Raw genomic sequence first — 27,114 nt, 5'->3', positions numbered from 1 at the left:
TTCCAACACACGTTGTCCCCGTGTCTGTGTGGGTTTCCTCCGGGTGCTCCGGTTTCCTCCCACAGTCTGAAAGACGTGCTGGTTGGGTGCATTGGCCATGCTAAATTCTCCCTCAGTGTACCCGTACAGGCGCCAGAGTGTGGCGACTAGGGGGATTTTCACAGTAACTTCATTGCAGTGTTAATGTAAGCCTACTTGTGATATGAATAAATAAACTTTAAACAAAATGCTGCCCAGCCAGCAATGCCCATGTCCTAAGAATGAATTTTTTAAAAACCACCTGTTTATGCAATGTTTTAGATCAATTTTCTGCAGCTTCCAGGGTTGATTTTGTTCAATTACCCAACTTGCCAGGCTAGAATTTGAACCTGACCTTACCAGCCCAGCTCCATAAATGTACAATCACCACTTACGAGAGTTTGACTACAAGAACCCGTCAATTCCTGTGCCTCCTGACGCGTGAATTAACCTGGGATAGTTGGGATCATGAAAACCCTTTCCTGCAAACATAAACTCATATGAAATCTGTAATAAATCCACTGAGTCGAAGGTCCAGTCACCAAAGGTTCCTTTATTTCCAAGACATACTACACAACAGAGTGCTCTCTGTGTGCTCCCTGCTTCAGCAGGCAGAGAGACTGACACACCTGCTTTAAATAGGGAACATGAGGCTCCCTGATTGGGCCATCAATTAGGACTCAATCAGGGATTTCTTTTCACGAATTTGCGAGTCTTCCTTGCGCAGGGGCCATGCTAATCTTCTCTGTTTCATTCCAATTTTAGTATATGTGCTGCCCAATCAAGGGAGCTCATACTCCAGCAGGCCAACCTCATTTGCCTGACTGAGGTCGTCACAAAATCCTTCCAAAACCAAACAGTTCGGTAAAACAGAACCTCATCTGCTGTGCTTGCGTTTAGATAGCAAGGAAAATTTGAAACTAGCCACTCTGCAGGCTTCTTTTGAGAGGGGAACATAAAGGAAGACAGGAGGGGATGGTGAGATGCAGAGCAAGAACACAAAAAGTCAAAACTCACCTGCGATATCTCCAGGCAAGGTAGTTTGCCAACCTGTGCTCCAGTGAACCCGTACACCGAATTTGCGCTGACTTTCAGGGCGAGTTGACGACCATCGAGAACCTTTTGTTTGAATGGGTCCGTCTCTTTTTTTAGTTCTGCCTTTGCTCTTGTGTTGAGAGATGACGAAGTGACAATTAGAAATACGTTACTTCATTGTCCAGGGATTGGATGCCCCAAAAGGCACAGTACACCTCAACATCTACCACCTTTTTTTGTGCAGAAGTGTTCCCTAATTTCACTCCTGAAAGATCATAGATACCCTACAGTGCAGAAAGAGGCCATTTGGCCCATCGGGCCTGCACCGACCACAATCCCACCCAGGCCCTATCCCCACATCCCTACATATTTACCCGCTAATCCCTCTAACCTACACATCTCAGGACACTAAGGGGCAATTTTAGCATGGCCAATCAACCTAACCCGCACATCTTTGGACTGTGGGAGGAAACTGGAGCACCCGGAGGAAACCCACGCAGACACGGGGAGAATGTGCAAACTCCACACAGACAGTGACCCAAGCCGGAAATCGAACCCAGGTCCCTGGAGCTGTGAAGCAGCAGTGCTAACCACTGTGCTACCGTGCCGCCCTGATCTGGCTCTATCTTTGAGATGATGTATTCTAATCCTCCCAAATCTTTTCTACCTAGCCTATCTAGTCAACTTAATATCTCCAAATCTTGGATCAAATTACACCTGAACCTTCTAAATTCCAAGGAATAAAACCATCGTCTTCATAATCTCAGCAGCTAATCCAACAAACCCTCTTAAGCATTTTATACAACAAGATCACTTTTCATTCTTCTAAATGTTGGGGAGCCCAGGTTTATTTCACTCAACTTTTACAGATGCAAGATAGAAAGCATCCTTTCTGGTTGTATCACAGCTTGGTATGGCTCCTGCGCTGCCCAAGACCGCAAGGAACTACAAAAGGTCTTGAATGTAGCCCAATCCATCACGCAAACCAGCCTCCCATTCACTGACTCTGTCTACACTTCCCGCTGCCTCGGCAAAGCAGCCAGCATAATTAAGGACCCCACGCACCCTGGACATTCTCTCTTCCATCGGGAAAAAGATACAAAAGTCTGAGGTCACGTACCAACCAACTCAAGAACAGCTTCTTCCCTGTTGCCATCAGACTTTTGAATGGACCTACCTTACACTAAGTTGATCTTTCTCTACACCCTAGCTATGACTGTAACACTACATTCTGCAATTTCATTTCCTTCTCTATGAACATAGAACATAGAACATTACAGCGCAGTACAGGCCTTTCCACCCTCGATGTTGCGCCAACCAGTGAACCCAATCTAAAGCCCATCTAACCTACACTATTCCAATATCATCCATATGTTTATCCAATGACCATTTAAATGCCCTTAATGTTGGCGATGAACAGTATGCTCTGTCTGTATAGTGCGCAAGAAACAATACTTTTCACTATATGCTAATATACATCATATCATATAGAATCATAGAATCCCTACAGTGCAGGAGGACGACATTCGGCCCATCATGTCTGCACCGTCCACAATCCCACCCCAGGCCCTATCCCCACAACCCTACACATTTACCCCGCTAATCCCTCTAACCTACACATCCCGGGACACTAAGGGGCAATTTTAGCAAAGCCAATCAACCTAAACATGTAACAATAATAAATCAAATCAAATCAAATCAAACTCCCCCATGAAGACAGAAAGATCCGGCAACATCTGTCTTTTCAGCAATAACAGGGGAATGGTTAATTACAAAGTTTCACGAGAATATTTCTACTTTTTAAATTTGCTAATTTCAGACTTCAGGCTAATAGAAGAGATGTGTGGTGTGTGTGGACACCCTTAGTTACTCCCTCCCAGAAATCAATCTAACCTATCAGACAGCGCATTCGAGTTTATAATAACTCACAGCATAAAAAGACAAATGCCTCCCAACTCGCCTCTGGGGCTTTTGCCAATTACTCCGGTCAATGAAGTAAAACTTGACCAAGCTGATTAGTGAGGAGATTTACCTGAACTTCAGTATCTCCCAGTTCCTAAACAAGTCAGCTGCTGAATTGACAGATACATCTTTACTAAGCACTCAGGCCGCTGTACTCACTTCTTCCTTGCAGACAGGAGGTTCTCCAAGATTTCTGGAAGTAAGCCCTTTCGTACCGAAGCCTTAACAAATTGGTCACCTGTTGGAGACTTGATGAACTGATCCGAAGAAAAGCTTGTAGGGGAAATGGTTGAAGGGGTAGATCAATAATAAATACATGTCCTTCATCAAAGAAAATTGAGCCCCATCACTGCTATTATTCCAGATGTGTTTTTATGTCACCAGCTAGGAATCCAAAGTCTCCGTCTTTAAGTCGTAGAGCTTTACAGCACAATGAGGCCCTTCGGCCCATCATGTCTGCACCAGCCATCAAGCACCTATCTATTCTAATTCCATGGTCCATGGTCTTGTATGCCAGGGTATTTCAAACGCTCATTTAAATGTTTTTTTTAATGTGGTGAGGGTACCCGCCTCTACCACCCTTTCAGGCAGTGAGTGGGGGGGGGCACAGTGGTTAGCATTGCTGCTTCGCAGCGCCAGGGGCCTGGGTTCGATTCTAGGCCTCGGGTCATTGTCTGTGTGGAGTCTGCACGCTCTCCCCGTGTCTGCGTGGGTTTCCTCCGGGTGCTCCGGTTTCCTCCCACAGTCCGAAAGACGCGCTGGTTAGGGTGCATTGACCCGAACAGGCGCCAGAGTGTGGCGACTAGGGGAATTTCATAGTAACTTCATTGCAGTGTTAATGTAAACCTTACTTCATGGAAAGAAAGAATCATAGAAACCCTACAGTGCAGGAGGCGGCCATTCGGCCCATCGAGTCTGCACCGACCACAATCCCACCCAGGCCCTACCCCCACATATTTACCCGCTAATCCCTCTAACCTACCCATCTCAGGACACTAAGGGGCAATTTTTTTTAACCTGGCCAATCAACCTAACCCGCACATCTTTGGACTGTGGGAGGAAACCAAAGCACCCGCAGGAAACCCACGCAGGCACGAGGAGAATGTGCAAACTCCACACAGACAGTGACCCGAGCCGGGAATCAAACCCGGGACCCTGGAGCTGTGAAGCAGCCGTGCTAACCACGCCGCTTGTGACTAATAAATAATTTTTTACCCCCCCCCCCAGATTCCCACCACACTAGGTGAAAAAATGTTTCCTCAAGCCCCCTCTAAATCTCCTGCCGCCCCTTATCTTAAGTCAATGCCCCCTGGTTACTGACCCACTCTGCTGAGGGGAAAAGTTGCCCTTCCCAGACATCATGACAACTGGTGACAATGACTCAAGACTGAAGGACAGTTTTGAAAAAGAAAACACAGGATTTCTACACCAGTGATGACTGTTGAAATTTTTCTGTTTACAGCAATCAGACAAAGTCAGGGTCAGACTTGTCAGCGATGGTGAATTGTCACTCACATCAAGAATAGCTGGAACTGAGTTGACGCTTTCAGAAGCAATGGGGAAGAAAGAGCAAAATCTCAAATCAGGGTAGCAGAATAGACAGTTCAGCAATAAAGAAATCCAGCGACACCAACTGAGGCTGCCTGAATTATCATGTTAAAGGGGGGTGGGCAGAGGCAATGGTCTAGTGGTATTGTCACTGGTCCAGTAATCCAGAGACCGAAGGTAGCGCCCTGGGGATAAAGGCAAAATACTGCGATGCTGGAATCCAAAACAAAAACAGAAAATGCTGGAAAACATCAGCCAGTCTGACAGCAGTTGTGGAGAGAGAATAGAGCCAATGTTTCGAGTCTGGATGACCCTTTGTCCGAGCTGGGGACCCAGGTTCGAATCCCACCATGGCAGATGGTGAAATTTAAATACAATTTTTTAAAAATCGTGAATCAAAAGTCTCCTGATGACCATGAAACCATAACCTGGTTGGGGTGCAGTGACCCAGGCAGGCGCCGGACTGTGGCGACTAGGGCAATTTCACAGTAACTTCATTGCAGTGTTAATGTAAGCCTCCTTGTGATTAATAAAATAAACTTTACTTTCCTTATTTCCACTAATGGCCTTTAGGAGAGGAAACCTGCCATCCTTACCTGGTCTGGCCTACTTGTGACTCCAAATCCACAGCAATGTGGTTGGCCTAGCAAGCCACAGTTCAAGGGCAATTAGAAATGGGCAACAAATGCTGGCCCAGCCAGCGACACCCACATCCTATGAATGAATAAAAAAGGACAACATGCTAACTTTGAAAAACTACACAACTCACTTGAATTTCTCCACAGCCCCTGGCTTCAGCAGGGTGGTGTAACAGAGGTTATGTGCCATCATTATCGATGGATACAGAGAGGAAAAATCCAGCGTTGCAATGGGGACATCATAATACCTGGAGGAATAGAAAAGGAAACGACACTTTCATAAGTGCAGAACACACAGTGCAGCCAGTAAAATAAACTTGGATAGGATAGATGTTTTATGTTTTAAAATTTTATGTTTTAAAAATAAATATTATCGTTTGCCGTAGACTGGAGAAATGTGGCTTTGAATCCCTTTCTTGACCTTACAAAGACCAGACACATGAAGCATGATGTTGGTTGGCAATTCACTTGACTTTCCCTATGGACTGCCAGATATCTCAACACAGCTCCCACAATGGTTAAAGCAAAACAGTAGCTCAGCCATACAGATGGTTTTAGATTCTAATCTTGGTACGAACACGGGTAGATCTGGGCACAGTGATATAACTGGCCTCAGTATCTCAACCATAAGAAGAGTGAGGGGAACTTGGACACCGAGTCTAGATGGACAAAGGCAGCAGACAAATGGGAGCACCGCCAACCATTGACACTGTCTACACTTCCCGCTGCCTCGGCAAAGCAGCCAGCATAATCAAGGACCCCACGCACCCCGGACATTCTCTCTTCCACCTTCTTCCGTCGGGAAAAAGGTACAAAAGACTGAGGTCACGTACCGACCGACTCAAGAACAGCTTCTTCCCTGCTGCTGTCAGACTTTTGAACGGACCTACCTCGCCTTAAGTTGATCTTTCTCTACACCCTAGCTATGACTGTAACACTACATCCTGCACCCTCTCCTTTCCTTCTCTATGAACGGTATGCTTTGATTGTATAGTGCACAAGAAACGATACTTTTCACTGTATACTAACCAATACATGTGACAATAATAAATCAAATCAAATAAAATCGAATCAAACTGGAAGTTCCTCTCCCAGTCACCCACCATATTGACTTTGGACTATATTGCCATTTCTTCAGTCACTGGTTCAAAATCCTGGAACCCCCTCCCTAACAGCACTGCAGATGTACCTACACTTTTTTCTGGCTGGCAATCAGTGACTAGTGGTGTGCCTCAAGGATCAGTGTTGGGACCGCAATTGTTTATGATTTACATAGATGATTTGGAGTTGGGGACCAAGTGTAGTGTGTCAAAATTCGCAGATGACACTAAGATGGGTGGCAGAGCAAAGTGTGCAGAGGATGCTGGAAGTCTGCAAAGGGATATAGATAGTCTATGTGAGTGGGCGAGGGTCTGACAGATGGAGTACAATGTTGGTAAATGTGAGGTCATCCATTTTGGTAGGAATAACAGCAAAATGGACTATTATTTAAATGGTAAAAAATTGCAGCATGCTGCTGTGCAGAGGGACCTGGGTGTCCTTGTGCAGGAATCTCAAGGAGTTGGTTTGCAGGTGCAACAGGTAATTAAGAAGGCAAATGGAATTTTGTCCTTCATTGCTAGAGGAATGGAGTTTAAAAACAGCGAGGTTATGTTACAGCTGTATAGGGTGCTAGTGAGACCACACCTGGAGTACTGTGTACAGTTTTGGTCCCCTTACTTGAGAAAGGATATACTGGCACTGGAGGGGGTGCAGAGGAGATTCACTAGGTTGAGTCCGGAGTTGAGAGGGTTGGCCTATGAGGAGAGACTGAGTAGACTGGGGCTATACTCATTGGAATTCAGAGGAATGAGGGGAGATCTTATAGAAACATATAAGATTATGAAGGGAATAGATAAGATAGAAGCAGGGAAGTTGTTTCCACTGGCGGGTGAAACTAGAACTAGGGAGCACAGCCTCAAAATAAGGGAGAGCAGATTTAGCTCTGAGTTGAGGAGGAACTTCTTCACCCAAAGGGTTGTGAATCTGTGGAATTCCCTGCCCAGTGAGGCAGTTGAGGCTACCTCATTGAATGTTTTTAAGACAAAGGTTTTTGAACAGTAAAGGAATTAAGGTTATGGTGAGCAGACGGGTAAGTGGAGCTGAGTCCACGAAAAGATCAGCCATAATCTTTATTGAATGGTGGAGCAGACTCGAGGGGCCAGACGGCCTACTCCTGCTCCTAGGTCTTATGTTCTTATAGAAAATTTATACTGAAGGAATAACATTTAAATACCAATAGAGGAAAAGAACATCCTTCAATATTAATTGTGACTGGAACACTCACGAATATTGTGCCATTCCTCACATTGTTCTCCTTTTGCATAGAAGCTATTGATTTATAAAGAGAATATAGGGTGGCAGTCACACAGGAAATAGATTTGCCTAGTTACATCAGTTACTCAGAATTCTTAGCGCCTGCGGGGAAAAAAGAAACACTCTCTCCAACGCAGGCTGTACCCTTTAACTGGCTCGATGACTGTGGCGCCAGTGTAGTCCTCGCCACCCTCTGTTTTCACCACCGGCATCACCAGGTCGTGTTTCATTGCCTAGCAACACAAAGATGATTAAATACAGCAACTCATTTTGCCACATCAACTCAGGAGATCCTTGGAACTTTTTTTCTTTCAAGTAACAATGACCGTATTTTTTTTAATGCAACGAAGGTCGTGGGACAAGTTCATAGAAACCTGCATTATTTTCACTTCATAGAATCCCTACAGAGCAGAAGAAGGGCATTCGGCCCATCGAGTCTGCACCAACCACAAGCCCTATCCCCGTAACCTCACATATTCACCATTCTAATCCCCTGACACTAAGGGGCAATTTAGCACGGCCAATCCACCTAATCAGCACATCTCTGGAGTGTGGGAGGAAACCGGAACACCTGGAGGAAACCCACGTAGACATGGGGAGAATGTGAAAACTCCGCAGACAGTGACCCAAGGCCAGAACCGAACCTGGGTCCATGGTGCTGTGAGGCAGCAGTGCTAACCACTGTGCCATCCTGCCGCCCCTCTGCTACGCAACCTTGCCACCAGTAGAAAAAGCCGACATTTACCATTTCTTGCAACGTTATTCGCGACCTGGTTGCCTCAGTATTACAACCACCTACACTTACAAAGCACCTCCAATGTCGTAAAATCAACTTCAGAGGGGCTGCATCAAACAATGTTTAACACCGAGGCGCAGAGATATTAAAATAGATAACTGAAAGATGAGACAGAGGTTAATTTCAAGGAACAGAGTAAGGTAGGGAGAGAATTCCAGAGTTTTGAGCTCAGCAGTTGCACATCAGCAGTGGGAGAGTGATTAAAAGTGGGAATGCGCTGGAGGCCAGAATTGACACAGTGGCTAGCACTGCTGCTTCACAGTGCCAGGGACACGGGTTCGATTCCCAGCTTAGGTCATTGACTGTGCGGAGTCTGCACGTTCTCCCTGGGTCTGAGTGGGTTTCCTCCCACTCTCCAAAGATGCACGGGTTAGGTTGATTGGCCAGTCTAAATTGCCCCTTAATGTCAGGGGGGCTAGCAGGACAAATATGTGGGGCTATGAGGATAGGGGCTGGGTGGGACTGTGGTCAGTGCAGACTCAAATGGGCCGAATGGCCTTCTTCTGCACAGTAGGGATTCTATGGTTCTATGGAGGAATGCAGAGGTCTTGGAGAACTGTTGGAGCTACCGGATTAGAGGGAGTGCCAAGACCATGGAGGGATTTAAAAACAAGGATGAGAGTTTTAAAACTGAGACGCTGTTGGACTGAAAGCCAATGCAGGTCAGCAAGCACTGGTGTTGCGGACAGGATTTGATGCCAGTTCGGACATGGCTGGCAAAATTCCAGAGGAGATGAAGTTTTGTCGCACGGATGACGAGAGGTCGGCCAAGGGGGCACTGCAATAGTTAATTGGAGAGTTAACAAAGACACAGCTGAGGGTTTCACCAGCAAATGAGCTGAGGCAAGGATGGAGTTGGGCAATGTTGCAGAGATGCAATTAAGTGATCTTGGGGATGGAGCAGATTATGTTGTCAGGAGCTCAGCTCAGGTCAGATAGAGTTTGTGGCAGCAACCAAAGACAATGGTGGGGATTCTCCAGCCTCGCCACACGCCATTAGCAGATTGCGTCGGTCCCAGAGTATAGTGTGCGGGCCTACATCTCCATTCGGTACCCGCGCCAAACAGTTTGCTATTCTCCTGGCCTCTACCAGGAGGACGTGGAGGCGTTAGAGAGAGTACAGAAAAGGTTTACCAGGATGTTGCCTGGTATGGAGGGTCTTGGCTATGAGAGATTGGGTAAACTGGGGTTGTTCTCCCTGGAAAGACGGAGGATGAGGGACGACCTAATAGAGGTGTATAAAATTATGAAGGGCATAGACAGGGTGAACAGTGGAACCCTTTTCCCAGGTCGGAGGTGACGAACACAAAGGGTCACGGGTTCAAGATGAGGGGGGCAAGGTTCAACACAGATGTCAGGGGGACGTATTTTACACAGAGGGTAGTGGGGGCCTGGAATGCACTGCCAAGCAAGGTGATTGAGGCGGACACGCTGGGATCGTTTAAGACTTATCTAGATAGCCACATGAACAGACTGGGATTAGAGGGATACCAACGAATGGTCTAGTTGGGCACATGAGCGGCGCAGGCTTGGAGGGCCGAAGGGCCTGTTCCTGTGCTGTATTGTTCTTTGTTCTTTCTAACGGTGTGAACCAGTTCGCACCGAGAAAGGATGCGAGGCAGATTAGCATATTTAAAGTAGCATTTAAATATGGATAGCTTGTTCAGATCCCAACGCATGGAATGCACCAGCAGTGCAATAACGTTGAGTATCACTACCGGTGCGATGGTCACGCTCGGGGCTCAGAGGCCACTGAAGCCCCCAAGTGATCGAGGCCATGGCTGGGCGGTGCCCATTGGGCACGGTCCACCTGGCACTACTCACCTAGCACACTGGCGATGCCCAACTGGCACACCAGCAGTATTCAGCAATGACCACCTGACAGTCCGGTGGTACCAGTTGCGCACGGCCAGTGTGCCAGAGGCAGTGCTGAGGTGGGTGGGTCTGAGTGGTGGCCATGACGGTGGGGTTATGCGGGTGGGGGTGAAGAGTCTTGCAGGGGTGGATCGCGAAGGCTGCCTAGTTGGAGGACATGTTGGGGGTCCTGATGGGGGAGTTACGTCGGCAGGGGACCTTCTGACTGGCCACTTGTGTCAGGGAGGGGGTGGGGGAACATACTGCCAATGGTTGGGGGGAGGTCCTAATGTCGACAGAGTGAGGGAGGGGGGGTCACACCGTGTACTCTGAGATTGGTACACCCTTACGAATGGCGCCCGAGCACTCAGAAGCCGGGCTCACCAGCATGTTTAGGCCCCGCCTCACCCAGGACCAGCACTGATCTCCCAACTCTTGAAATAAGTGACTGAGTGTGGGAGGATTGCGGTACAGAGCACGCCTGATGTACCGGAGCAGCTCACTCCATTATCCTCGCCATTACGACACTTTTTGGGAGAATTTCACCCAACGGCTTTGGCCTTCCCAATATTAGTTGGAGCAAAATTCTGCTCAATTGGTGCTAGATGTCAGTCAAGCAATGTGACAACCTAGACATGGCGGAAGGATCAAGAGAGGTGGCGGTCAGGTAGAACTAGATGTTATCAGTATACATCTCCAACCTGATGGTAACATCATCTGAAAACATAACAAAGGCCCAACAGGCGGATGTTAAATAGGAAGGAGCCAAGGGTCACCACGTTATAGTGCGGGGACAGGAAGAGAGGTCATTTCAGGTGGTCCTTTTGCAATGACTAGATAGTTGAGAATGGAACCAGGTACGGACAATCTCACCCAGCTAGACGATGGATGAGAGAAGTTGAATAGAAACATAGAAGATAGGAGCAGGAGGAAGCCATTTGGCCCTTCGAGCCTGCTCCACCATTCATCACAATCATGGCTGATCGTCCAACTCAATAGCCTAATCCTGCTTTTCCCCATAACCTTTGATTCTTTTCGCCCCAAGTGCTATATCCAGTCATCTCTTGAATACATTCAATGTCTTGGCATCAATGACTTCCTGTGGTAATGAATTCCACAGGCTCACCACTCGGGGAATTAGAAGAGCAAAAAGGGGTCACGAAATGTTCTTGGCAGACAGGATTAAGGAGAATCCCAAGGCATTTTATTCATACGTTAGGAACAAAAGGGTTGTAAGGGAAAAAATCGGACCTCTCAGGGACAAAAGTGGGGACTTATGCTTGGAGCCCAAAGAGGTAGGGGAGATCCTAAATGAATACTTTGCGTCGGTATTCACTAAGGAGAGGGATGTGTTGACTGGGAGTGTCTCGGAGGGGAGTGTTGAACCGTTGGAGAAAATCTCCATTACAAAGGAGGAAGTGTTAGGTTTGTTAGAGAATATAAAGACTGACAAATCCCCAGGGCCTGATGGAATCTATCCAAGGCTGCTCAGGGAGACGAGAGGTGAAATAGTTGGGCCTCTGACGCAAAACTTTGTCTCGTCACTGGACACAGGTGAGGTCCCAGAGGATTGGAGGATAGCCAATGTGGTCCCGTTATTTAAGAAGGGTAGGAAGGATAACCCGGGTAATTATAGGCCGGTGAGCTTGACGTCCGTGGTGGGGAAGTTGTTGGAGAAGATTCTTAAAGATAGGATGTATGCGCATTTAGAAAGGAATAAACTCATTAACGATAGTCAACATGGTTTTGTGAGAGGGAGGTCATGCCTCACGAACCTGGTGGTGTTTTTTGAAGAAGTGACCAAAATGGTTGACGAAGGAAGGGCCGTGGATGTTGTCTATATGGACTTTAGTAAAGCATTTGACAAAGTCCCTCATGGTAGGCTAGTGAAAAAGGTTGGATCCCATGGGATAAAGGGGGAGGTGGCTAGATGGGTGGAGAACTGGCTTGGTCATAGAAGACAGAGGGTGGTAGTGGAAGGGTCTTTTTCCGGCTGGAGGCCTGTGACTAGTGGTGTACCGCAGGGCTCTGTATTGGGACCTCTGCTGTTTGTGATTTATATAAATGATCTGGAAGAAGGAGTAACTGGGGTGATCAGTAAGTTTGCGGACGACACAAAACTGGCAGGACTTGCAGATAGTGAGGAACATTGTCAGAGGCTACAGAAGGATATAGATAGGCTGGAAATTTGGGCAAGGAAATGGCAGATGGAGTTCAATCCTGATAAATGCGAAGTGATGCATTTTGGTGGGAATAATGTAGGGAGGAGCTACACGATAAATGGAAGAACCATAAAGGGTGTAGAGACGCAGAGGGACCTGGGTGTGCAAGTCCACAGATCTTTGAAGGTGACGTCACAGGTGGAGAAGGTGGTGAAGAAGACATATGGCATGCTTGCCTTTATAGGACGGGGCATAGAGTATAAAAGTTGGGGTCTGATGTTGCAGATGTATAGAACGTTGGTTCGGCCGCATTTGGAATACTGCGTCCAGTTCTGGTCACCACACTACCAGAAGGACGTGGAGGCTTTGGAGAGAGTACAGAGGAGGTTTACCAGGATGTTGCCTGGTATGGAGGGGCTTGGTTATGAGGAGAGATTGGGGAAACTGGGGTTGTTCTCCTTGGAAAGACGGAGGATGAGGGGAGACTTAATAGAGGTGTATAAAATTATGAAAGGCATAGATAGGGTGAAGGGTGGGAAGCTTTTCCCCGGGTCGGTGGTGACGTTCACGAGGGGTCATAGGTTCAAGGTGAAGGGGGGGAGGTTTAACACAGATATCAGAAGGACATATTTCACACAGAGGGTCGTGGGGGCCTGGAATGTGTTGCCGGGCAAGGTGGTGGAGGCGGACACACTGGGAACGTTTAAGACTTATCTAGACAGCTATATGAACGGAGTGGGAATGGAGGGATACAAAAGAGTGGTCTAGTTTGGAATTTTCCGATCGGGGCCATTGTGATCTCCTGGACTCGTTTCGATCGCCTCAGGGGGTCGGAGAGGAATTTCCCAGATTTTTTTTTCCCCATATTGGCCCTGGGGTTTTTCACTCTGGGTTTTCGCCTCTCCCTGGAGATCACATGGTCTGGAATGGGGGGGTGGGGGTAAGTTAATAGGTTGTAATGAACAAAGCATCGTAGCTGTGAGGGACAGCTCGGTGGATAGGATATTGGTATGTAGATAGGCTGGAAAATTGGGCGGGGATCCTGGATTCAGGATTCAATCCTGGACCGGGGAGCGGCGCGGGCTTGGAGGGCCGAAGGGCCTGTTCCTGTGCTGTATTGTTCATTGTTCTTTGTTCTTTGGGTGAAGAAATGTCTCCTCATCTCCGTCCTAAATGGTCTACCCTGAATCCTCAGACTGTGACCCCTGGTTCTGGACTCCCCCACCATCGGGAACATCCTCCCTGCATCTACCCTGTCTAGTCCTGTTAGAATTTTATAAATCTGTATGAGATCTCCCCCCTCATTTGTCTGAACGTATGTGATGTAATTAACCATGGCGGCAGAGAGGTCAGGAAGGCTGGACAAACCTTAATTTCAGCAAGTCGGGACAGGTATTGCTGGACAATAGAACAGTTCCTACATTTTGCTCTTTGGTTCAGCATCAAGCTAGTTGTCAATGAACGATCCCAGCAATATATCTTAAACATCAACCTCAAAATCACTCCCTACTGAACCAATGCGACACGGTGGCATAGTGGTTGGCACTGCTGCCTCATGGCACCAGGGACCCGGGTTCGATTCCCGGCCTCGGGTCGCTGTCTGTGCGGAGTCTGCACGTTCTCCCCGTGTCTGCGTGGGTTTCCTCCGGGTGCTCCGGTTTCCTCCCACAGTCCAAAGATGTGCGGGTTAGGTGGATTGGCCGTGCTAAGTTGCCCCTTCGTGTCAGGGGGAACTAGCTAAGGTGGATGCTTGGGGTTGTGGGGATAGGGCTTGGGTGGGATTGTGGACAGTGCAGACCCGATGGGCCGAGTGGCCTCCTTCCGCACTGTAGCGATTCTATGCAACCCATTTACAGCCAAAAGGCAGATGGGACATTCATTTCATGAACCTGGGCTGGATTTAAACTTAGATCACAGAAACGAGGGGGCAATCTTCAAGCCATACTACCAATCAGCCTCTTGCATAGATCAGATTTATTTAACTGGACTTAGGATTAGAACACTCGACCAGTTTCACCTCATGTTGAAATAATAGTTGCCAAAGTTAACCATCCTCCACCACCTCCCTCCCCCAACCTACACAAAATATAAAGAGAGATCATTCACTATTGTTCGATTAGTGCTGGGAGCTAGAAACTGGAGATGTCCCCCGTGCCACATGGGTGTAGATGACGTATTCACTGTTACGACTAATAGCTTAATAATACTAATAGCTACAAGTTACAACTAATAGCTTAATTTTAAAAAGGCAGCGTTCTGATTCATACCTGTCTGAGCAGTTGAGAGACCACTTTGATTTGCTGTCCTCGTGAGAGGAGGTAGGGGAGGGGGACACCTGTCACTCTGGCCATTTCCATGTAGTTAATGACGCACATCAACTTCTCCAACAGCCGCAAGGGCAAGTAGGCATCCTTCAGGCAGTAGACAGCCAATCGCCTTCGCGTTTGCTCGTTGCCATTCTAAACCAAACAGAACGATAGTGAGATGGGCCCGGCAGAGAACAAAAAAATATAAAGAACAAGTGATACCTGCAGTGCACAGGTCAGGAAACTACCCATATTTTGTAAAAATGTTAAATTATTTTGCTCCACCTCAAGTGTAAAAGGTTAAACTGCGATTAAAAACAAGTCTTAATTTAGTTAAACTTACTTAGTTAAACAGCACAGTGGCACTGCTGCCTCACAGTACCAGGGGATCCAGGTTCGATTCCAACCTTGGGTGACTGTGCGGAGTTTGCATGTTCTCCCACAGTCCAAAGATGTGCAAGTTAGGTCGATTGGCCATGCTAAATTGCCCCTTAGTGTCCCAAGATGTGTAGATTAGGGGGATTAGTGGGGTAAATATGTGGAGTTACAGGAATAGGGCCTGGGTGGGATGTTCTGTCAGAGAGTTGGTGCAGACTTGGTGGTCCAAATGCCCTCCTTCTGCATTATAGGGATTCTATCATCAAAAATCAGCTGATGTGAAAAATTGGGCTTTAATTAATAAACTAGATAAAATATTTTAAGAAGATGCATTATATGTATACTTGTACGCAGAACTCTTCTCTCTTAATGCAACAGTTTCCCTCTACCACTTAGCTGTGATTGCAATGTAAATTAAGAGGTCCGGGCACACGGGATTAGGTGCAACTATTCATGTGACTGGGAGTAGGGTGCACAAAAATTTCTCCAAGTGAAATATTTGAAAGGCTGCAACTCAACAAGTTCAAGGTTATTCAAGCCCACAGTAAGTTTATGATGTCTCCTGCCTCCTAATAGTTTTTCAGTCATCAGTCTAATTCCTAGAAGCGCAGCACAGAAATGGCTCTCATGCATAATAAACCTGTCCTGGCACCACCCCCCCCATGCCGACACTATAGTTAAGAAAGCCCACCAACGCCTCTACTTTCTCAGAAGACTAAGGAAATTTGGCATGTCAGCTATGACTCTCACCAACTTTTACAGATACACCATAGAAAGCATTCCTTCTGGTTGTATCACAGCTTGGTATGGCTCCTGCTCTGCCCAAGACCGCAAGGAACTACAAAAGGTTGTGAATGTAGCCCCAATCCATCTCGCAAACCAGCCTCCCGTCCAGTGACTCTGTCTACACTTCCCGCTGCCTCGGCAAAGCAGTAAGCATGATTAAGGACCCTACACACCCCGGACATTCTCTCTTCTACCGGGAAAATGATACAAAAGTCTGAGATCACGTACCAACCGACTCAAGAACAGCTGCTTCCCTGCTATCGTCAGACTTTTGAGTGGACCTATCTCGCATTAAGTTGATCTTTCTCTACACCCTAGCTATGACTGTTAGACTACATTCTGCACCCTCTCCTTTCCTTCTCTATGTACGGTATGCTTTGTCTGTGTAGCGCGCAAGAAACAATACTTATCACTGTACGTTAATACATGTGACAATAATAAGTCAAATCAAAAAGCTATTCCCCATATACAAAAAGCAGGAGCAAATCAAATATTGAAACAAATGCTGGAACCTTGTTCAGAGAACTGTTCTGAAATTAAATCTGAAACTGAGCTCGAAGACCTGTTAAGGAACTTCCCCACCTGCCATATAGGGGCGGCACGGTAGCACAGTGGTTAGCACTGCTGCTTCACAGCTCCAGGGTCCCGGGTTCGATTCCCGGCTCGGGTCACTGTCTGTGTGGAGTTTGCACATTCTCCTCGTGTCTGCGTGGGTTTCCTCCGGGTGCTCCGGTTTCCTCCCACAGTCCAAAGATGTGCGGGTTAGGTTGATTGGCCAGGTTAAAAATTGCCCCTTAGAGTCCTGATGCGTAGATTAGAGGGATTAGTGGGTAAATATGTGGGGGTAGGGCCTGGGTGGGATTGTGGTCGGTGCAGACTCGATGGGCCGAATGGCCTCCTTCTGCACTGTAGGGTTTCTATAATTTCTATAATTTCACCCCCTAATTATCATACAATTCAATGCAGGGAATTTCAATTGTACTCAAGAATCAAGTTAACCCGCCGAGAGAGATGGCACCACCTACATCACACCCACCCCCCCCCCCCCTTACTAAACAACATTTCCGTCCAGCTACTGAATGAATACCTGCAGGTCTGTGATAATTGAGTGCTGAACATCTTCCTTCTGCTCCTGCAGGAAGTGGAAACTCACAGCGTTGAGTGTGTACGATCGCAGTTTGTAGTCTCGCAGTAACACCTGACCAAAACAAAAGCTTATGCAAGTTACTTCCAAGACAGAAAGTCAATCGGCAATTCCCACATAGGAAGCGGCTTGCTCTGAAGGGCAGTCACCAGTGTTTTACAGGCACTTCTCAGTAATGAGATGAATTTAAAGTTTTTACTTATTAGCGTCACAGGTAAGGCTTACATAAAAGTTTATTGATTAGTCACGAGTAAGGCTTACATTAACATTGCAATGAAGTTACTGTGAAATTGCCCTAGTCGCCACATTCCGGCGCCTGTTCAGGTCAATGCACCGAACCAGCACGTCTTTCAGACTGTGGGAGGAAACCGGAGCACCTGGAGGAAACCCACGCAGACACGGGGAGAATGTGCAGACTCCACACAGACAGTGACCCAAGACGGGAATCGAACCAGGGTCCCTGGCACTGTGAGGCAGCAGTGCTAACCACTGTGCCACCCCTGTATCAATATGCAGTGAAAAGTATTGTTCTTTGCACGCTATAAAAACAAAGCATACCATTCATAGTCTAAGTTTATTTATTACTACCACAAGTAGGCTTACATTAACACTGCAATGAAGTTACTGTGAAATTCCCCTAGTTGCCACACTCCGGCGCCTGTTCGGGTACACTGACTGAGGGAGAATTTAGCACGGCCAATGCACCTTAACCAGCACGTCTTTCGGGCTGTGGGAGGAAACCAGAGCACCCGGAGGAAACTCACGCAGACATGGGGAGAACATGCAGACTCCACACAGACAGCGACCCAAGCTGGGAATTGAATCTTAGTTCCTGGCACTGTGAGCCAGCAATGCTAACCACTGTGCCACCCTGCCGCCACTTGTGACACTAATAAGTAAACTTTAAACTAAACTCAAGGGGTTACAAGCCAAGTATATGCCACCTGTCCTTCTAATTTAACTATTTCAAGAATGGCATACATTCTGGTGGAACAGCACTGCACGCCTTTTGCTATTTCTTGCTCAGTTCTGCATGCAATGCTCTGGATAGTGTCTGAGTTAAAGCTCTGAAGGTTCAGTTCCTCGCTTATTCTTATGCGATAAAGGCCAACATTCCATTAGCTTTTGATTAACTTTGGTATCGATGCACTAGCCTGTGGACATCCAAATCCCTTTACTTCCCCAGGCTCCTGTTATCTTACCTTGAAGAAAACCTTCCAACACATTCTCTCTTGGACCCAAAATGGATGACCTCGTACTTTCGCCCCTTGTACTTTGCCCATTTGGACTGTCCATGTCCCTTTGCAACTTCCCTCCAATCGCACACAATATACTCTTCCTCTTAACTTAAGGATCACCTGCAAACTTGGCTTTGTGCCACTCTGGTCCCATATTCCAAGTTGCTCACATTGTGAAAAGCTGAGAGCCCACTGCTGATCTCTGGGGGGGCATTTTGTTTCACCTTGCCAGCCAAAGAGCATTTTATCTTGACTCTTGTCTCCGACCTCACAACCAACTAATCATTCCATGGATGTCTCCAATTGCATGTTCTCTCCCTGATGCTACTAATCAAATGCTTTCTGGAATCCCATATAGGCAACCCTCTCCTATCCACCATACTTGTGACCTCCTTAAAAAATCTAGGCTGAATATTATACTTCAACAGCAGTGCAATAATAAAAATGATGAAAAACCCACTTTACCGAAGAAATGGAATACCACAACGACTAATACAGTGTAATCCACTCATGTAGTCCCACATGGGAGACTTATTAAGAAGGCTAATGCACATGGGGTACAGGGTGATCAGACAAGGTGGATTCATAATTGGCTTAGCGGTTGGAGACAGAGGGTGGTGACAGACGGCTGCTTTAGTGACTGGAGGCCAGTGACGAGTGGCGCACCACAGGGATCCGTGCTGGGCCCCCTATTGTTCGTCATTTATATAAAGGACATAGATGACTATGTGGGGGTGGGATCAGTAAGTTTGCCGATGACACAAAGATTGGCCGGGTGGTTAACAGTGAGGTTGAGTGTTGTGGGTTACAAGAAGGTTATAGACGAGATGGTCAAATGGGTGGATTAGTGGCAGATGGGATTTAACCCTGAAAAGTGTGAGGTGATGCCCTTTGGAAGGAGTAATTTGACAAGGAAGTATACTATGAAAGGTCTGACACCGGGAAGTTCCGAAGAACAAAGGGACCTTGGCGTGTTTGTTCATAGATCTCTGAAGGCAGAAAGACAGGTTAATAGGGTGGTGAAAAAAACATATGGCACACTCGCCTTTATCAATCGGGGTATAGATTACAAAAGCAGAGAGGTCATGATGGAGTTGTATAGAACTTTGGTGAGGCCACAGCTGGAGTAGTGTGTGTGCAGCTCTGGTCGACACATTATAGGAAGGATGTGAACGCACTGGAGGGGGTGCAGAGGAGATTCACCAGGATGCTGCCTGGGACGGAGCATTTAAGTTATAAAGAGAGGTTGGATCAGCTTGGGTTGTTTTCTCTGGAGCAGAGAAGACTGAGGGGGCGACCTGATTGAGGTGTTCAAGATTATGAGGGACATGGACAGGGTGGATAGGGAGCAGCTGTTCCCCTCAGTTGAAGGGTCAGTTACGAGGGGGACACAAGTTAAAAGTGAGGGGTGGGAAGTTTAGGGGGAATGTGAGGAAAAGCTTTTTTACCCAGAGGGTGGTGACGGTCTGGAATGCACTGCCTGGGAGGGTGGTGGAGGCGGGTTGCCTCACATCCTTTAAAAAGTACCTGGATGAGTACTTGGCACGCCATAACATTCAAGGCTATGGGCCAAGTGCTGGCAAGTGGGATTAGGTGGGCAGATCTGCGCCTTTCATGCATCGGTGCAGACTCGATGGGCCGAAGGGCCTCTTCTGCACTGTAGACACTTAAGAGCTTTACTCACCTGCAGGAGATCAAACTGCACTCTTCCCTCAATGTTGATCACTTTATTCTCTCTACGGCCCATTTGCCGAGACTGAAATGAGGAATCTCGGATTACAGATTTGATGCTGGGAATACGACCCAGGAATGGGAATGTCGACACCTAAAAAAATAACGCAAGTTACTCTGATTGATACATGATGATAACTACCCCAATGATGAAGATAAGTAACATTAGTGTTGATGCATTTGTGTTCTTTGCCACGTGCATGCGTCAGTCAGATCTTAACCATTACCCAAATTACTGAATCCCGGTGATATTAGTCACGTTTCTCCAATCGCAGCCTGGCCGCTCAAAGACAGTGAGGCTAGTGCAATTTAGAATCCAATAGAAATATTTCAGCTCTTCACTCTTTTTCCTCAGCAAATAAATCTTGACGAAGGACTGTTTGAGTGGCTGAATAAACACCAGATGGGACATGCAGTTCTAGAACTACACGGGTCTTGGTTTCACCTAGTTTCACTCCGCAGAGTGGCGGTTGCTTGCTGGAGGGTCAACTTATGAGTCCAAAGACGTGCTGGTTAGGGTGCATTGGCCATGCTAAATCCTGCCTCAGTGTATCCGAATAGGCGACGAGGGGGTTTTCACAGCAACTTCATTGCAGTGTTAATGTAAGCCTACTTGTGACTAATAAATAAATAATCTCATATGAACTCATAAAAGCTACAAGACCATCAGACATAGGAGCAGAATTAGGCTATCCGGCCCAAACGAGTCTGCTCCATCATTCAGTCTTGGCTGATACGTTTCTCAATCCCATTCTCCCACCTTTTCCCCGTAACCTTTGATCCGCTTACCAATCAAGAACCTATCTATCTCGGTCTTAATACACTCAATGACCCGGCCTCCTCTGTGACAATGAATTCCACAGATTCACCACCTCTGGCTGGAGAAATTCCTCCTGATTTAGGTTCTAAAGAGTCGTCCCTTTACTCTCGAGGCTGTGGCCTCGGATCCTGGTGTGTCCTACTAATGGAAACATCTTCCCCATGTCCATTCTGTTCAGGCCTTTCAGTATTCTGTAAATTTACACAGAAGATAGATGCTGGAGTAGGCCATTCGGCCCTCCGAGCCTGCACCACCATTCAATATGATCATGGCTGACCGTGCACTTTCAGAGTCCCACTTCCGCTTTCTCTCCATACCCCTTGATCCCTTTCGCCGTAAGGGCCAATTCCAGCTCCCCCTTGGACATATCGAACGAACTGGCCCCACCAGCTTTCTGTGGTATGAGATCCCCCCTCATCCTTCTAAACTCCATCGACTACAGATCCAGAGTCCTCAACCGTTCCTCATACCTCAAGCTTTTCATTTCTGGGGCCATTCTCGTGAACCTCCCCTGGACCCTCTCCAAGGACAGCACATCCTTCCTTAAGATACGGGGCCCAAAATTGCTCACAATATTTCGAATGTAGTACAGGAAATGTGGAAACTAGATTTCTTGCATCTGACTATCCTGATGGAATCGGCTATACATGGATACCGGTATCAGGGGAGGCCACCTTTGGACTCAGATGTGGCATCCTTCACAATCAGAAGCTCACTGCTGCCTCTCTTCAAAATGAGCTACTTGGCTGAGCTACTGGTTGGTCCCTGTCTGACCTATCCACTGATGCACCCATTACATTTCTAATCTCACTCACAAAGAGACAATTAAAGTCCAGTCACCTCTCAACAAGAGGCAAAAGGAAACTGGCCAAACGGTCACCAAGGCACCTAGCTGGAATTAAAAGAATGATGCAGCATAGAAAACCATAATTTAGAATCATAGAATCCCTAGTGTAGAAGGAGGCCATTCGAACCATTGAGCCTGTACTGACAACAATTCCATCATATCCCCATATTCCCACATATTTACCCTGTTAATCCCCCAAAACTAGGGTCAGTTTAGTATGGCCAATCAATCTAACCCACACATCTTTGGACTGAGAGAGGAAACAGGAGCATCCGGAGGAAACCCATGCAGAGACGGGGAGAAAGTGCAAACTCCACACAGACAGTGACCCAAGCCGGGAATTGAACCCGGGTCCCTGGCGCTGTGAGGCAGCAGTGCTAACCACTGTGCCACCGTGATCCAAAGTGTGGCAGCTCTTTGGAGGAGTGGTCTTCCCCATTACCCCTACAATTTTTTTTCTCCAAGTATTTATGGGCGGCATGGTGGCACAGTGGTTAGCACTGCTGCCTCACAGCTCCAGTGACCTGGGTTCAATTCCCGGCTTGGGTCACTACCTGTGTGGAGTTTGCATGTTCTCCCTGTGCCTGCGTGGGTTTCCTCCCAGAGTGCAAAGATGTGCAAGTTAGATGGATTAACCATGCTAAATTCCCTGAGTGTCCCAGGATGCATAGGTTAGAGGGATTAGCAGGGTAAATATGTAGGGTTGCAGTGATGGGGCCTGTGGGATTGTTGTCAGTGCGAAGGGCCGAACGGCCTCCTTCTGCACTGTAGGGATTCTATAATTCTATGATTTATCCAACTCTTTTTGAATGTCACTATTGATTCTGCTTCCAGCTTCACCTGAGACGTCGTATTTCAGACGACAACAGCTAGCCGCATACATATCTCATCTCAACTCTGGTTTTTTTTGGAAATCACCTTAAACCGACCCTTCTGCCACCAGAGACAGTTTTAAAGGAGGCACGAGGCAAGTTTCTTACACAGAGGGTGGTGGGTGCCAGGAACTCGCTGCCGGTGGGGGGAGGTAGTGGAAGCAGATATGATAGTGACTTTTAAAGGGGGCGTCTTGACAAATACATGAATAGGATGGGAATAGAGGGTTATGGTCCCAGGAAGGGTAGTCGAGCGGCATGGTCGGTGCAGGCTTGGAGGGCCGAAGGGCCTGTTCCTGTGCTGTAATTTTCTTTGTTCTTTATTCTCCTTATTTATCTTTTCAAAACGCCTCATGATTTTGAACACCTCTATCAAATCTCTCAACCTCTCAGGAACGCTGACGAAGGGTCATCTAGGTTAGAGATTTTCCAGCATTTTCTGTTTTTGTTTCAGATTCCAGCATCCGCAGTATTTTGCCTTTATCTCCTCTCAACCCTCTCTGGTCTAAGGAGAATAATCCTAGCCTCGAGGGTTTAAAAGTGCTTAACTTGGAGGTTTCAGCCTCATTGTTCCACAGGAGCAGGCTGAGGGTAAGGGAGCTTGTTTGTGCACTAATTTATTTAATTATTTTTCAGTTAAATTAGTGAAAAAAATCGGAGGTTTTTTTTCTAAACAGGAAATAGGCCCAGCAGCAGCCTGGGAAGGTTTTGGAGGGTTTAAAAGTAGGCCGCACCTTTGAGCGGGCAGCGTCGTTAGCGGGCAGCGGAGTGAGCAGGGGACAGAGTGTGAGCTATAAGGGCTTTGGCTCACAGGGCCTCGGCGAAGGCGAGGAAGGTTGTTTGTTTGTTTTTCTTCGGTTACACCCCCTTTTTTGTTTTATCTCCCAAAAACTAAAAAGGACATGGCTGGTATGAGTGGGAGGCCAGTATACTGCATTCGGTGTGGGATGTGGGAGTTCCTGGAGACAACTTGCCTCCCGGAAGTCCATATCTGTGCCAGATGTGTGGAACTGCAACTCCTGAAGGATCGTGTAAGGGAGCTGGAGCTGAGGCTCGATGAACTCAGTTTAGTTAGGGAAAATGAGAGAGTAATAGATAAAAGTTATAGTCAGGTAGTGAAACCAGGGTCTCGGAAGGAAGACACGTGGGTCACGGTTAGGAGGGGTAATAGTCAGAAGGGTGATGTGCCAGAAAGTACCCCAGTGGCAGTCTCCCATAAAAGAATGGGATGGGCAACAGATGGGAGAAGGGAAGGGAGTGAGCAGTCTGTGGAGGGATCCCCTGTGGTTGTCCCCCTCCAAAATAGGTATATTGTTTTGGATTCTGTGGAGGGGGATGACCCTCCAGGGGTAAGCCACGAGGACCAGATCGCCTCCACGGAGACAGGCTCAGGGGTCCGGAAGAGAAAGAAGGGGTTTAGGAGAGCGATAGTTGTGGGGGACGCAATGGTTAGAGGCACGGACAGGCGCTTCTGTGGGACTGAACGAGAATCCAGGATGGTAGTCTACCTCCCTGGTGCCGGGGTACTGGATGTCTCCGAGAGGGTAGGAAGCATATTTAAAAAGGAAGGTAGTCAAACTGATGTGATTGTACACATTGGTGGAAATGATGTAGGTAGGAAGAGCAGGGGGGTCATACGAGAGAAATTCAGGGAGTTGGGTGCTAGGCTAAAAAGTAAGACCTCCAGGGTAGCAATCTCTGGACTGCTCCCGGTGTCTAGTGCAAGTGAGGCTCGGAACAGGGAGATTCTACAGTTGAACGCGTGGCAAAAGGACTGGTGCAAGAGGGAGGGTTTTAAATTCATAGATAACTGGGAAATCTTCAAGTCAGGATGGCAACTGAACAGAAAGGATGGGTTACACCTTAACTGGAAGGGAGCAAATATCCTGGCTGGGAGTTTTGCTAGAGTGTTTCGGCAGGATTTAAACTAGTGTGGCAGGGGGGTGGGGAACAAAACAGTAGGTCAGTAAATACTGAGGCTGGGGTTGAGCTGGGGGCCAGGGCAAGGCTAGCTAAGAAGAGGGGCACTCTGGAGGAGGAGGACCCGACTGGGCCTGGAGGTCTGGAGTGCATCTGCTTCAATGCGAGGAGTGTAACGGGTAAAACAGACGAACTTAGGGCCTTAATGCTTATGCGGAATTTGGATGTGGTTGCGGTGACGGAAACTTGGTTAAAAGAAGGACAGGACTGGCAGCTGAATATTCCTGGGTATAAGTGTTTTAGGCGAGACAGAGGAGGGGCTAAAAAGGTGGGGGAGTAGCGATATTAGTTAAGGAGCATATTACCGCGGTGCAGAGGGTAGACAACTTAGAGGGGTCATGTACTGAGTCGCTGTGGGTGGAAATCAGAAACAGGAAGGGTGCAGTCACTATGCTGGGGGTGTACTACAGACCACCCAACAGCCCACGGGAAGTGGAGGAAAGGATATGTCAGGAGATTCTGGATAGGTGCAGAAAAAATAGGGTTGTTGTAGTGGGGGACTTTAATTTCCCTGGCACAGACTGGAAAGTGCTTAGGGCTGGGGGTCCGGACGGGGAGGAATTTGTAAAATGCGTACTGGAAGGTTCTTTGGAACAGTATGTAGATAGCCCGACTAGAGAGGGGGCTATACTGGACCTAGTTCTGGGAAATGAGCCCGGTCAGGTCGTCAAAGTTTCGGTAGGGGAACATGTGGCAAATAGTGACCACAACTCTGTTAACTTTAGGATAGTAATGGACAAGGATGAGTGCTGTCCTACGGGCAGGGTGCTAAATTGGGGGAAGGCTGACTATAGCCGGATTAGGCAGGAATTGGGGGATGTTGATTGGGAGAGGATGTTCGAGGGTAAGTCCGCGTCTGGCATGTGGGAGTCTTTTAAGGAACTATTGATAAGGCTGCAGGATAGGCATGTGCCTGTAAAAAGGAAAGATAGGAAAGGTAGGATTCGAGAGCCATGGATAACCAGGGAAATTGAGGATCTGATTAAAATGAAAAGGGAGGCGTACGTTAAGTCCAGGCAACTGAAAACAGATGGAGCTCTGGAGGAATACAGAGAGAGTAGGAAAGAACTCAAACGGGGAGTTAGAAGGGCAAAAAGAGGTCACGAGATGTTCTTGGCAGGCAGGATTAAGGAGAATCCTAAGGCATTCTATTCATATGTTAGGAACAAAAGAGTTGTCAGGGAGAAAATCGGACCTCTCAGGGACAAAGGAGGGGAATTATGCTTAGAACCCAAGGGAATAGGGGAGATCCTAAATGAATACTTTGCATCGGTATTCACGAAGGAGAGGGGCGTGTTAACCGGGAGTGTCTCGGAGGGAGGTGTTGACCCGTTAGAGAAAATCTCCATTACAAGAGAGGAAGTGTTAGGTTTTTTAGGGAACATTAAAACTGACAAAGCCCCAGGGCCTGATGGCATCTATCCTCGACTGCTCAGGGAGACGAGAGATGAAATTGCTGGGCCTCTGACGGAAATCTTTGTCGCTTCTTTGGACACGGGTGAGGTCCCTGAGGATTGGAGGATAGCGAATGTGGTCCCGTTGTTTAAGAAGGGTAGCAGGGATAACCCAGGAAATTATAGGCCGGTGAGCTTGACGTCCGTGGTAGGGAAGTTGTTGGAGAGGATTCTTAGAGACAGGATGTATGTGCATTTAGAACGGAACAATCTCATTAGTGACAGACAGCATGGTTTTGTAAGAGGGAGGTCGTGCCTTACAAATTTGGTGGAGGTTTTTGAGGAAGTGACAAAAACGGTTGATGAAGGAAGGGCCGTGGATGTTGACTATATGGATTTCAGTAAGGCATTTGACAAAGTCCCACATGGCAGGTTGGTTAAGAAGGTTAAGGCTCATGGGATACAAGGAGAAGTGGCTAGATGGGTGGAGAACTGGCTTGGCCATAGGAGACAGAGGGTAGTGGTCGAAGGGTCTTTTTCCGGCTGGAGGTCTGTGACCAGTGGTGTTCCGCAGGGCTCTGTACTGGGACCTCTGCTATTTGTGATATATATAAATGATTTGGAAGAAGGTGTAACTGGTGTAATCAGCAAGTTTGCGGATGACACGAAGATGGCTGGAATTGCGGATAGCGAAGAGCATTGTCGGGCAGTACAGCAGGATATAGATAGGCTGGAAAATTGGGCGGAGAGGTGGCAGATGGAATTTAATCCGGATAAATGCGAAGTGATGCATTTTGGAAGAAATAATGTAGGGAGGAGTTATACAATAAATGGCAGAGTCATCAGGAGTATAGAAACACAGAGGGACCTAGGTGTGCAAGTCCACAAATCCTTGAAGGTGGCAACACAGGTGGAGAAGGTGGTGAAGAAGGCATATGGTATGCTTGCCTTTATAGGACGGGGTATAGAGTATAAAAGCTGGAGTCTGATGATGCAGCTGTATAGAACGCTGGTTAGGCCACATTTGGAGTACTGCGTCCAGTTCTGGTCACCGCACTACCAGAAGGACGTGGAGGCATTGGAGAGAGTGCAGAGAAGGTTGACCAGGATGTTGCCTGGTATGGAGGGTCTTAGCTATGAGGAGAGATTGGGTAGACTGGGGTTGTTCTCCTTGGAAAGACGGAGAATGAGGGGAGATCTAATAGAGGTATACAAGATTATGAAGGGTATAGATAGGGTGAACAGTGGGA

The 27,114-nt window shown here is 47.4% G+C and overlaps 1 protein-coding gene and 1 non-coding gene across 2 annotated transcripts in view; both read right to left on the bottom strand.

Annotated features, from left to right (window-relative positions):
* pold1 (polymerase (DNA directed), delta 1, catalytic subunit) overlaps positions 1-27,114 on the bottom strand; it is a 232,159-nt gene that overhangs the window by 153,269 nt on the left and 51,776 nt on the right. Inside the window, exons 11-17 of the mRNA XM_078237250.1 lie at positions 19,905-20,045; positions 16,926-17,036; positions 14,636-14,827; positions 7,701-7,789; positions 5,333-5,449; positions 3,175-3,288; positions 1,036-1,183 (exon numbers count right to left, since the gene is read on the bottom strand). Of these exons, the coding sequence (XP_078093376.1) occupies positions 1,036-1,183; positions 3,175-3,288; positions 5,333-5,449; positions 7,701-7,789; positions 14,636-14,827; positions 16,926-17,036; positions 19,905-20,045 (912 nt within the window). The remainder of the gene's footprint in view (positions 1-1,035; positions 1,184-3,174; positions 3,289-5,332; positions 5,450-7,700; positions 7,790-14,635; positions 14,828-16,925; positions 17,037-19,904; positions 20,046-27,114) is intronic.
* LOC144509548 (U6 spliceosomal RNA) lies at positions 701-811 on the bottom strand. Its single transcript, XR_013500476.1, has one exon. It is a non-coding gene; the product is annotated as a U6 spliceosomal RNA (small nuclear RNA).

Source organism: Mustelus asterias, chromosome 21, assembly GCF_964213995.1.
Source record: "Mustelus asterias chromosome 21, sMusAst1.hap1.1, whole genome shotgun sequence".
Lineage (NCBI taxonomy): Eukaryota > Metazoa > Chordata > Chondrichthyes > Carcharhiniformes > Triakidae > Mustelus > Mustelus asterias.
The sequence above is the reverse complement of the archived record's forward strand: the minus strand, read 5'-3'. Positions and strand labels throughout refer to the sequence as shown.